The sequence below is a fragment of the Octopus sinensis genome, linkage group LG14 (genome assembly GCF_006345805.1).
Source record: "Octopus sinensis linkage group LG14, ASM634580v1, whole genome shotgun sequence".
NCBI lineage: Eukaryota > Metazoa > Mollusca > Cephalopoda > Octopoda > Octopodidae > Octopus > Octopus sinensis.
The window spans coordinates 59,355,621-59,368,468 of record NC_043010.1 but is presented as its reverse complement, the minus strand read 5'-3'; the positions used below and the strand labels follow the sequence as shown (position 1 = coordinate 59,368,468).

The following is a 12,848-nucleotide window of genomic DNA, read 5'->3' as shown; positions in this document are numbered from 1 at the left end:
TCTAAGAGTACATTATCTCATGTATCCTTTCCTTTTTTAAGGTGATAGAGTACGATTTGAAGCTATGATTTCCAGCAAATTGAGCAGTTATCTGGTGGCTCCCTTGTTGGCTCATATTATTATCATTACTGTGAAAAGGCTCCTAACAGCAGTTTCATCAGAGAATACATAAGTGATTACCTTTTTTTCCTCTATTATTTAGATTTTGGGAGGTATAGAGTCATAAGATTTATTTATATATTTGTTTGTAACTTAAGAATAATTAAAGTATATAATTTAATACATACATATTTTCTAATTACTTGATCAGAGTATAAGCTCATAGTTAATTATTTTGCTGATTGTCACAATGAAATATTTAATAATGTGGAAATTTATGCAAATTTTTGAGAAGTATTTTATAGTAGTGTATGGAATTTAATTGTAAAATCTTTATATTCCACTTAGTAATAATTGTTTTTCAGGAGTAGCTGTGTGGTAAGTAGCTTGCTTACCAACCACATGGTTCCCAGTTCAGTCCCACTGCGTGGCACCTTGGGCAAGTGTCTTCTACTATAACCTCAGGCCAAATAAAGCCTTGAGTGGATTTGGTAGACAGAAACTGAAAGACACCTGTAGTGTATATATATATATATGTATATATGTACATGTATGTGTGTGTTTATGTTTGTCCTCCCTCCCAACATCGCTTGACAACTGATGCTGGTGTGTTTACATTCCCATAACTTAACATTTGGCAAAAGAGACTGATAGAATAAGTACTAGGCTTACAAAGAATAAGTCCTGGGGTCATTTTGTTTGACTAAAGGCAGTGCTCTGGCATGGCCACAGTCAAATGACTGAAACAAGTAAAGGTATAAAAGAATGGCTCTATTTCTGTGATTTCTAATCTTTACTCCTGTGAACATAAAAAGAAGTCTAACTAAATTTTCAATTCAACATTACAATCCTCAAGAAGTTATTTCACCAAGAAAATAATTCATAATTACAAAGATGTACTTGCATAGCAAGTGACCTGATCTGAGATTGTGTGCTGAAACAAAAACAATTGCAGCGTGGAAGGTGTTTATAAGCCATTTAAGAACATACAGAAACCATTAGATTCACTTCAACATTTAAATTTAATTTGCCAAAATAGTTTTGTTACTTTGAGACTGACCTGTTCACTGACAAAATTCCATGCTGCAGATTTTTTAAATGGCTTATAAACACCTTCCATGCTGCAATAATTCATAAGCAGATAATAAATTTGAATAACATAAAAATCTCAACCCCAGTCTTTATCAGTGTGAACATAAAGCAATTAAATATATATGACTCAGAAATGATATTAAAACATTTATAACAAGATACAGATAAAATATTTTAAAGAATATGTTTATCCATTAATAGTTAATAGAATGCTGAAATGAAACTTACCTCAAATTATATATTCACGTCGATCGGAATTTTCAATAAATGAGCTTAACCATTCCATTATCCAGTATCAATGGTATTTTGTTGGTGCAACAGAAATTTAAATCAGTTATTTGATGCTAATATTTGCGTGTCACCTTCTCTTACTCTGGACCTTGCATTTTAAATGTGATTATGTATTTGACATGTAATTACTAAGATATAAATTGTTTTTGTGAAATATTACCAAATGAGTGTTTTCTGATATAAGGAGGTGTGTGTGTATGTATGTATGTATGTATATAGGGTGAATTAAATAAATTATGTTATTTTATTACAATCCTTTATATCCATTACAAGATCTCACTGGATCAAAATTTGCTTTCCATTTTTCTGCTGGTTGATGACATAAGTGTGTACCGGGGCCAGTTAAAAACTTCTTATTTATAAGAAAGCTCCAACAAATAGAATGTGAATGGTAGACAAATATTTAAATTTGCTGTATCAAGAATACTTTCCTTGTATTCTGATACTTTTTTCTAAAAAAAATATCATTCTTTAAAAATGTTATCTATGTATGAACATTATTTTTTTTTTCACAGAAATATTTCTGAAGTAGCAAGAACTTAATGAACCATGTCAAAAATAAGTTTTATTACAACTAAATTTACCCTGGTAGCTTATTAAAACATTTAGTTTGAGAAGTTTGAGTTCAGCTTCTTTTTTAAGAGAGCACATACATATAAACATTTACAAATACAAGTATACCCCCAACAAAATAGACATAGTTTCTCTTTTTTTGGAGTTGGGGAATTAATGTCACAATATCAATAAATACAAATAATTTTAGTTTCCCCTTTTCTCAAAGGGAAAACTTGATAAAGAAAGCTTGTAAAGAGTCCTCTTCAACGATAGTTCTTATTGAGATAAAAACAGTTTCAAGAAAACATAACTCAGTGCAAAGGAATACTGAGATAACGGAAAATAAAACAATAAGCCTCAAGATATAAAAGGTTGTGTTTTTGAAAGTAGCAATCTTTAAAGCTATTTTTGTTCTTTGTTATGCCTAGGATATGGGTAAATTGTAGCAGACGTGAAATATTTACATTGTTTGACTTGTCATGGTTTTGAAATTAAAGTTCCACTCAAATATTATGCAACAAAATTTCCATTATGTTATCTACATGTTAATTAATAGACTGGGGGCAGATTTGTTTTCATGATTGCTACATGTTTCAAGTCTGTCTTTTGGTGGTGACTCTTATTCAAGGCTGCTGCTTAATGTAGGTTCCAGTCCCTGAAATGAACCAATGAAATGTTGTAAAGCGTAAATTTCAAATCAAATTAAAATTTTATTGAAATACAAAGTCTGAATAGTTCCAGTAATAAAATAACAATACATTTAACAAAAAAAAACTATTGGAAATTTTGCTTTTCATATAAAATACATGATGTTATTTGAAAATAGCTAAACAGTTGTAAGATGTTCTGTTGTGTCTGGGGAGAGTCATTTCCTTTTTGTGCCTTACATAGACACAACAGAATATGCTTCAACATACGAACTCATATAAAGAATCTTGCAAACCAAATCCAAAAAACGAAGTAGTAAGATGAGATTTGAATTAAGTTAAAACATTAATAAAAATATGATATTAAATTATTATCACAACAGCTAATTAGTAACATTAAATCCAACCTGTCGTTAAAAAAAAAACAAAAACTGCCCACCAAACTCACTTCTCAGTTATTTCCTGATAGTATTTCATGTTGACTTCATTTGAACCTGTTACTGTCCATTTGAGTTGTCAATGTGTCTTTTACCCTCTTGTGCTGGTGGCATTAATAAAATGCAATCTGTTAAGTGTGGGATCAGAGGATCCCACACTTCCCTAGTGCTGGTGCCAAGAGAAAATGCCTTTTTGTACACTCTGTAAAGTAGTTGGTGTTAAAAAAGGGTATTTAACCATGGAACACCCAGTCAGCTTATGTCTGCATGGAAACGGAAATATGTAACAATCACGATGATGATAGATATTTACAAGGGCATTATTAAATTACTTACTTGAAATTTCGAGTATTTCTCTATGAAGTTGAAATTTCCCACCCTTGGGTATTGGCCCTATTGAGTAGAGAGTGAATCAGATGGGGTATCAGAAGCCAAAGCTGAATAATCTTCTACAGCATCATCATTAGAGTTTACTAAAACTGGTCGGCTGCACTTCTGTTTAAAAATATAGCAAATGATTAGTAAGGAAAATTATCAATTCTAATCAAAGGAAATTGGAGAAAAATTTTAGTCAAATATGTTTGTAAAAATAAATTTTAAAAATTTTGTATCAATTTAAAAGTTACTGTCAAGAAACGGTTCTTACCAATAAAGGTTTGGGAAGAGTTCTGCTTTGAACTTTATATTTGTTCTGTAGCTGACCTTCTGCATAACATTCACTCTTAGATCTCTCAGAATAGATATTCCGCTTCACCATCTCTGCATTCCTCGACATAGCAACAGAAGTGTTAGTCTGGTACAACAATTGTTTCATCTCTGCTCTACCTTGGTAGGCTGTATTCTTTGTGGCAGCAGCTGTGTTATCTCTGTGTTTAATACATTTCATAATACACAGCGTTATAGAAACAACAATAGCCACTGATATTATTACTGCTGATGATACAATGATAATAACCCATGTCATATGGACCCGACCTGAAGATTGTAAAGTTCCACTTTTCGACATTGGTGATGTCTCGTTACTAACAGCCAAAGTGACACTAGTTGTTGACAACTGAACTGGACTACCACTGTCCTTCACAACAAACACCAGCTCATAACTTCCAGCATCATTTAGATAAACTTGTCTGGAGAAGGATAAAGCACCACTGTGTGAGTTCATACTAAACAACTGTTTATCATTTCCTTGTATGATTGCATATCTGAGGAAAGCATTGTTTCCACTGTCCCCATCAGAGGCTCTCAAAACTGTGATGTCACTCTTACTCTGCGGATGGTACTGCACATTTAGCGTGTAAGGGTCACTACTAGGATATGTAAAATACGGAGCATTGTCATTTTGATCTAGAATCTCAACAACAACATTCGCTGTGTCATTCAGAGATGGGCTTCCATTATCTTTGACAAAAACCTCAAACTTATACACATCTTGTTTCTCTCTGTCCAATGACATGGTCGCTGAAATGAAGCCATAACTGGTGATGAGAAATGGGAGATTGGATTTTTCTTTACGCAGCAGAGAATATGTGAGTTGTCCAGCAGATCCAAGATCAGGGTCAGTGGCATTGACAAAACCAATAGGGAAGTCTTTATCTTTGTTTTCGTAGGTGAGGAATTGGAATGTATCTTTGGTAAACTGTGGTTGTACATCGTTGATGTCAGTCACTTGGATAGAGAGGCTTTTAACACTTTTGAGAGGAGGTAATCCTTTATCTTGACAGGAGACAGGAATGTTATAGTGTCCTTGTGTTTCTCTGTCCACTGGTTTGTTTAGAATGATTTTATATTCTTTAGATCCCATTGACTGTAGTTTGAATGTATCATGTTTGATATCACAGCTGACCTCTCCATTTTGTCCGACATCATTGTCAGTGACCATCACATAAGCAATGAAACTACCGACTTTGATGTTTTCAGAAATGGTAGCTGTGTTGTCATTGATTGCAGAAACATAATCAATATCAATAGATGGAGGATTGTTGTGTTGGTTGATAACATTTACTGAAACTGTGGTTATAGAACTGAGAGGTGGCTTATCTCCATCTCTGGCCTCTATAAACAGTTCATAAGTTGTCTTTCCATCTGATTTTCATTAATTAGTTGAAAATATTTCTCCACTGTTTCTATTTAGATCCAAATATCCCTTTGCTTGGCTGGGAGCATTGGGGCTGAAATGATATGTAACTTTACCATTTTCTCTGGGATTAGTATCTGTCTCTCATAAAACAGGTTTCTTTTTTGTCTTAATCTGCTCTGATTGAAATATTATAAAGAAATTTTGTGAACACAGGAATATTGTCCTTTAGTGTGATTACAGCATCTAACGAACTTTCTTGAGGAGCAGCTCCTCCATCTTTAGCTACGATTCATTCAGGTATCATAACTGTCTCTTATTTCATTATCTACTGGTTTTTCAAAGGCAATTCTTGACAAATGATTTGTCATCTGTTCTTTTAGAAATTGACAAAGAAAATACTTTGTTTTGATTTTTTAAAAAAATGTTTGTAATAAATGACTTTTGCATCTCCACATCCTTAACTATGGTGTTTGGTATTGATAACTGAAGTCTCTCGCCATCACTTTCTAAAAACTAAATGCTGACTTTCTTAACAGAGAACTCAGGCTGATGGTCGTGAATGTCTTGTAGAATAACTTTGAAATTAAGTGTTTCTGTAAAAGGTTTGGCTTTGTGCACAATAAATTTAATATTTCTAGAACATTCTTTATTATATATACAAAATGACTCTGCATAAGGTTTTTGAATTTTGTGTCATTCCTTCGCTCGTAAGAAAGTGGAGTAAAATTATGTTTTGGTTGATTACATGTTATTAATAGTTGTTCTGAAGATTTGATATCCAAGAGTTTTGAGTTGGCATCTGTGTCTGCTGCATAAGTTCCAAGTCTTCTTTCTTCTTCTTCAGCTTTATAGATAAAGTCTGTAGCATGATACTTTTGTAAGAAGAGTATTAAGAAGGCCAATGACAGAAATATGTTGCTTGCAGCAGTGATAATGATGAAAGGGATCGAATTGAGAATATTATCTGCAACGAAAACAAAACCATGTTAAAATATAACACACTGCACTTTCACAAAAAAACAAAAAAAAAAGAAATGTAAATGTTGAACTTTGAGATTATTTACTCTATAGAAAACTGTCTGCTAAAAGGTTTACATTAACTGTTCCTTAGGTAAATAGACTTATAGGGGTTCATCAATTTGAACATTATATGAACTAATCCTGCTTTTAGATATTTTGTTTAGAAAGCTTGTTTTGCCTTAACTGAGCAAAACTAAGATGACAAACATTCCAATTATGACCATCTCTTCCTTTTGTATATCTAGGATTATCTAGGTTAAAATAGGCGTTCAATTTTTTAAAGGCAGTGAGTGTTATTTGAGGGATATATGGCAGCTATTTTTGGCAAATTATGAGACCTATATGCATTAATTATCATTTTACAACTATAAACATTTGTTCAGTCTTGATTGTATAGATTAGTTTTTAGTATCTGGTTCATATATTTACAACTTAAGGATGTGTTTCCTTGAAGTTTGTCAAATATTTTTCAAATAGCTTCATGCAGTTCAGGTTAGGATATTAAAGTAATTCCTAATTACAATTAAAACTTTGACAGGCAGGTCTGAAGGGATTCTATCAAATGCTAGAGCTGAGATGAAGCAGATATATCCAATGTACAGAAAGGGAGATGGAAGGGAACCTCAGTCAGTTTCTTCACAACCAAAGAATATAGATAAAAATTATTCTCACAGACTAATAGTACATTTGTAGGTTAAGTAGGTACATTGTTGGTAGAAAAACGGATAAAATAATTAGTCTTAGCCTAATCATAGGCAACAGAACAGTAGCAGTGATTTCCACAAATGTATGCTAACCAGGGCTGACAGATGAGCATAAGAATAATTTCAACCAGGAACTCATGCACACTGCCTCAATAATGAAAGGAAGCAAGGTGGTGAGCTGGCAGAAACGTTAGCACACCAGGCAAAATGCTTAGCAGTATTTTGTCTGTCTTTATGTTCTGAGTTCAAATTCTGCTGAGGTCGACTTTGCCTTTCATTCTTTCGGGGTCCATAAATTAAGTACCAGTTGCGTACTGGGATCACTCTAATCGACTGGCCCCCTCCCCCAAAATTTCAGACCTTGTGCCTTGAGTAGAAAAGAATAATGAATGGCAGCAACCTTGTTAACGAGGCTGATACCCTTACTGTATATACACCTGTCTATCTGAATAGCAGTTCCCTCGGTTGTGTCCCCTTGGGCTGGTTACTCTCTCTCTCCCTCCCACAAATTTACCAGCAACCTCTTATAGTAACATTTCCATCAAGCTTCTTTTTTTGGCAGTGTTGCTGACAGCAAGTGCACTGCTATCCTTTTGTATACACTCCCTCGACAACATATCAATTTGCAATAACATATTGCTTACATATCAAGAAAAACTTCCCATTCCTCATCCTCTGCTGGGCAAACTTCTTACTTTCAGCTTCCATCATTATGAGTAGCTTCTTTTATAGACATCTGACGTTGCTTATTGCTCTTGCCCTTCCTTTAGTCTTTCCAAGCTTGGATATTGCCCAAACAATAGAAAAATCAAGGCTCAGGGGGTTCTGTAATGCAAATGACTTAGTGATTTGCAACAATAATATGAAGAAGCTTACTTGCCACCTGATCACCTGCCAGGTAAAAATGCAAGCCATATGACTTGATGCTTAGCCGGAAACAAGATGGATAGGCAACATGGATTAGTGACCTCACAAGAGCCTTCATGAGAAATATAACAAGGTGGAACAAAACAGTTTTTAAAGAGAGGAGCCCTGTAGATAGTCATGCATGTATCCTTGGCTCACCAGAGCTCAGATTGGCCCTGATTTCAGGATAAGGACTAAACAGCTCAAAGGCATGAAGATAATGTAGAAAATGAATGTATGGAAATTGAAGGATTCCTAAATCAGTTGTAGGTTTGAAAAACATATTGAGCAACATGTAGGATGAAAAGGAGAAGCTTACAGAGGTTGAGAGAGATTCTCTATTAGCCAGCTTGCTGTGAGCTATAGACCAAATCTGTCAATGGAACAAGGTTCCAGTTTGGTGGACAGTGACATGGTAGTAGAACTGTACGGCAGTATTAGATAGCATCATGAAAGCTAACAGATAAGCCTGGAAATATTGAACGAAAGTGTGTGGGGAGTGGGGGAGATAGCAACAAACAACATTAGGTTTGATATAAAAGAAGCTAGATGTCTGGTACAGATTTGAAAGCCATGGGTCAGTACGAAGATGGTGTTGTGGAAAAGTGTGTATGGAATGATAATATGCAAATGTTATATAATTTAAATTTGGTTTATTTCTTTTTTATGTACTTAAACACTGGAAATAATAGAATATATTTGAAGATGTTAATATATGAAATGAAAATGGGAAAATGAAAAGTCCTAATTATGAGACTAAAATATAATTAAAAAATTTACAATGGTAATTTTTAAAAATATTTATTATATCACTGAAAAAATAAACCAAAACAGATCTTATACTGGAGTAAAGATTGTTTGCCAACATAACATGGCAGTCCTGGTTTAGGACTAATGTTGCTGTAATTTAGCCCCAGGAGACATTGTCTCCAGTTGGCTATACAACCCGATCTGTGTCCTTATATTTTTGAACAAGGGAATCTAGCACACCCACTCAGCTCAAAACAATATTTGCATATCACGATTTCCGGGTTATTTCCCTTCATCAGCACAGAATAATTGTTTGGCAAGAGGTGATGCTGCCAAATTCCTGTTCGAAATGTATAGTTTCCAAAGTGACAACCAGTCACTGAATACCTCACGTTGTGAGATTTACAAATAGTAATTTTCTTATTCATAGATCTTATATTGTTATTTTGCAAGTAAGAAATCCAATATTTTGCCATATTTAAAAATTGGATAACAATTTTTTTCCATGATCCTTGATATGAATAATATGATTACAGAATTCTTTTTAGGTTTACAAAAATAAAGCCAATATCTGATATCTCCATTGTCATTAACCTTACATCAAGGACTCTAGAAAATTCTTCAGTCTAAGTTCAGTCAAGTGCATGCCACAGGATTCTGCCATTTACATTCAATGTCTGAGAGCTAAAAATTCCAATTCATTCATCACAAGATGTCACTGGAACTTTCCAGACTCTACTCAAAATGTTTATGCCCCAGCCTATGCCACTTAGCTAATATTCAAAATATCTCTTGATATTTTATATTAAATAGTTTATTCTATAAATCACAAACAATAATTAACAAATTACATAATATTCAAACCGAGTGACATGTTTCTAAACCTAAAATAGTGTCATAAGCATCATATTTTGCTTACATAAACATACTAAGCATACTTTAGTAAAAATATATATAAATACAAAAAATCAACAGCAAAATGTAGAAAGGATGATTATGTGTGAGACAAAATACAATAGAAAATTAATTTAATAATTCAACCTATTGAGGCAAGTGAAATCAAAATCGCTGACGTGGCTGATGGCAGTACTGCCCAATTGGTACTCGTGCCAGTGGAACGTTAAAAGCACATTGAAGTGTGATCATTGTCAGGGCCACAGATTGGCTCCTGTGCTGGCGGCACATAAAAAGCACCATTCGAGCGTCGTCGTTGCCTTACTGGCACATGAAAAACAGCATTCGAGCATGGTCATTGCCAGTGCCGCCTGACTGGCTCCCATGCAGGTAACATGTAAAAAAAATACCTTTTGAGCGTGGTTGTTGCCAGAACCGCCTGACTGGCTCTTGTGCCGGTGGCATGTCAAAGCACCCACTACACTCAGTGGTTGGCATTAAGAAAGGCATCCAGCTGTAGAAATTGTCAGATCAGATTGGAACCTGGTGTAGCCTTCTGGCTCACCAGTCCTCAGTTAAACCATCCAACCCATGCCAGCATGGAAAGCGGACTTTAAATGACGACAATGATGACGATGATGAATTAAAGATTCTCACTTTGTGCAATGATTATTGCACAACAGATACTGGACATTTGCCGATTATGTAAACATAGAACAATTTATATATTTCTTTGTCCAAACAACGAAAATGTTTTATCAGCAAAATATGAAAACTTGAAAGATGTAACTAAACTTACCTGTTTTGTTTTATGATTGACCCTGCCACTTGAGGTCAACCAGTTCATTGTAACAATTGCTACTACTACTGCTGTTGCTGCTGGGTCTTTACTGCTCTAACAACAGCTTTACGATGATCAACCAGAGAGGAGCCTGCTACAACATTTCATTTGGTTGAATGTGTGTGTATGTGTGTGAGAGAGAGAGAGTTACTACTTGAATTCTATGCTCTTGCTTTTTTTCCCTCTATCTGTATAAATGCTAAGTAGCTTGTAGAAGACAAAGTGAAGTACAGAGAATCTAAATGTAAAATAATGGAATTTTAAACTGACTTTGTTTAGAGAGGAAAGCAAATTTTGAAGGAAATAAAATATCATCAAAGGGCTCTTATATCCTATGGTTGATGTAAAATTAAATATTTGTTATCAAAATGTAACTCTCATGTGTTTCATAACTTTAACTAAATAATAGCAATAAAATTTGTCAGTGATCGAGAATTAATCACACAACAAAGAAATTTGCTTTAAAAATAAGTCTAACTTTAAATATTTCAAGAGGCATCAAAATGATACAGTCTACAGTTTTGCTTGCCAAAAGTGAAACACACCATGGAGATATCAATTCAAAATGGTACCAGTTTCATAAATTAGTGACTTTGAATTAACAGTATATGATAATAATACATTACGTGAAAGTATTTTTAATTCTATATTACAAGACAGAGTATATATATGCATGTGTGTGAGCCTATCTACCTACCCACCTGTGTGTATATATACATATATATATACACACACATACATACATATAAATACACACACACACATACATATAAATACACACACACACATACATATAAATACACACACACACATACATATAAATACACACACACACATACATATAAATACACACACACACATACATATAAATACACACACACACATACATATATATATATATATATATATATATATATATATATACACACCTACACATATATACATATACATACATATAAATACACACACTCACACACATAAACATGCACACACACACACACATATGTATGTATGTATGTACTTATATATATATACTGGATGGAGTGGCTGGATCTGTTTACTTATTAATATCATTTCTAACATTGGACCAACATAAACAGTTGAGAACTGAACTAAATGACTTTTGGCATTTATTTTGGTCTTTTCATGTTCTAAGTTCAAATCCTAGGCTGGATTTTGTCTTTCATTTTCCTGAAGTGTATAAAATAAATACAAGTAATGTATTAAGTCTATTTTATGATTCAGCAGTCCTTGCATGAAATTTTTGTCTTTTTTTAGACAAATATTAACCCTGATGAAACGCATATGCTTAAAAGTGAATTTTTATAAATTCACGAGTGGATATGAATTGAAACAAATTGTAGGATTGATATTTGTTTTAATTATTTATATTATATTATATCCTTTTATATTATAATTATATTATATAATAATGTTAATAAATTTTTATTATGTCAATTGTATTTCTCTATTTCCTTTAATATTTATATATTGAAATTATACCATTTTAAGTTCAGATTTTTTCGCTACTATCTTGTGGTATTTAACTGAAGAACCAGTGAAAATTGGATGTTTTCCATCCCATTGAAGGAAAGTGTTTTTTCCTCGGATTGATTTATATGTACACACATATAGCTACGCATACACACACACACACACACACACACATATTTAAGTACACTAAAATTGCCTATCTTAAAAAATCTAGTAGTCTTGTTTCAGAATGTCTAATGAAAGCTATTTGAGAAGATAATTAAAAAGATAAAACTTCACGATGTCAGTTTAAGAATGTTAGAAATAATGTTTGCCTCCCTAAGACAGATAGAAGATAAAATATTATGTATTATGTGTGTTTTAGATAGGTTTCCTGGTTTTCATCTTTTTTCAATGTACAATCTTCATTGTTTTTGTAGATATTGTTTCCTGAAATGGAAATGAGAAATATTCAATAGGAACCAATAAACAGAATTGTTTTAATAGCACAAATTGTAAGAGAAGTTATAAGAAAGAAAATGAATCCATTAAAAATATTGATCCCCTAACTTATAAATATAAATTCAGTACACTAAATACAAAATATTAATATAAAATTTAAAATGTTAATTATCAGCACATTGGCGAGCTGGCAGAATCGTTAGCACGCTGGGTGAAATGCTGAGTGGAATTTTGTCTGCTGTTATGTTCTGAGTTAAAATTCTGCCGAGGTCAACTTAGCCTTTCATTCTTTCTGGGGCGATTGAATAAGTACCAGTTACGCACTGGGGTCAATGTAATCGACTTAATCCCTTTGTCTGTCCTTGTTTGTCCCCTCTATGTTTAGCCCCCTGTGGTCAATAAAGAAATAAATATTTTCTTAATGATAAATATTCTAAAATTATTAAGTTGGCCAAAGCTTAATCCTTTTTAATCAGTTATTTTAAATAATATCCAGTAGAGCATTGTTTTGTCAGGAGATCATGGAATGTGTCCTGTTCTACTGGAGCTGTTTCTCCATTACCTTTCTTTGAACTATGGTAGATTTTGAGCATTATACAA

At 33.3% G+C, this 12,848-nt stretch overlaps 2 protein-coding genes across 2 annotated transcripts in view; both read right to left on the bottom strand.

Moving 5' to 3' along the window:
* The window catches only part of LOC115218956 (protocadherin beta-15), a 112,823-nt gene extending 107,616 nt beyond the window's left edge, over positions 1-5,207 (bottom strand). The window contains exon 1 of the mRNA XM_029788979.2: positions 5,117-5,207. The gene's annotated coding sequence lies outside the window, so the exon portion shown is untranslated. The remainder of the gene's footprint in view (positions 1-5,116) is intronic.
* A 6,188-nt stretch (positions 5,208-11,395) lies between these two features.
* LOC115218954 overlaps positions 11,396-12,848 on the bottom strand; it is an 89,112-nt gene continuing 87,659 nt past the window's right edge. The window contains exon 26 of the mRNA XM_036509391.1: positions 11,396-12,236. Within this exon, the coding sequence (XP_036365284.1) occupies positions 12,157-12,236 (80 nt within the window). The 3' untranslated portion in view covers positions 11,396-12,156. The remainder of the gene's footprint in view (positions 12,237-12,848) is intronic.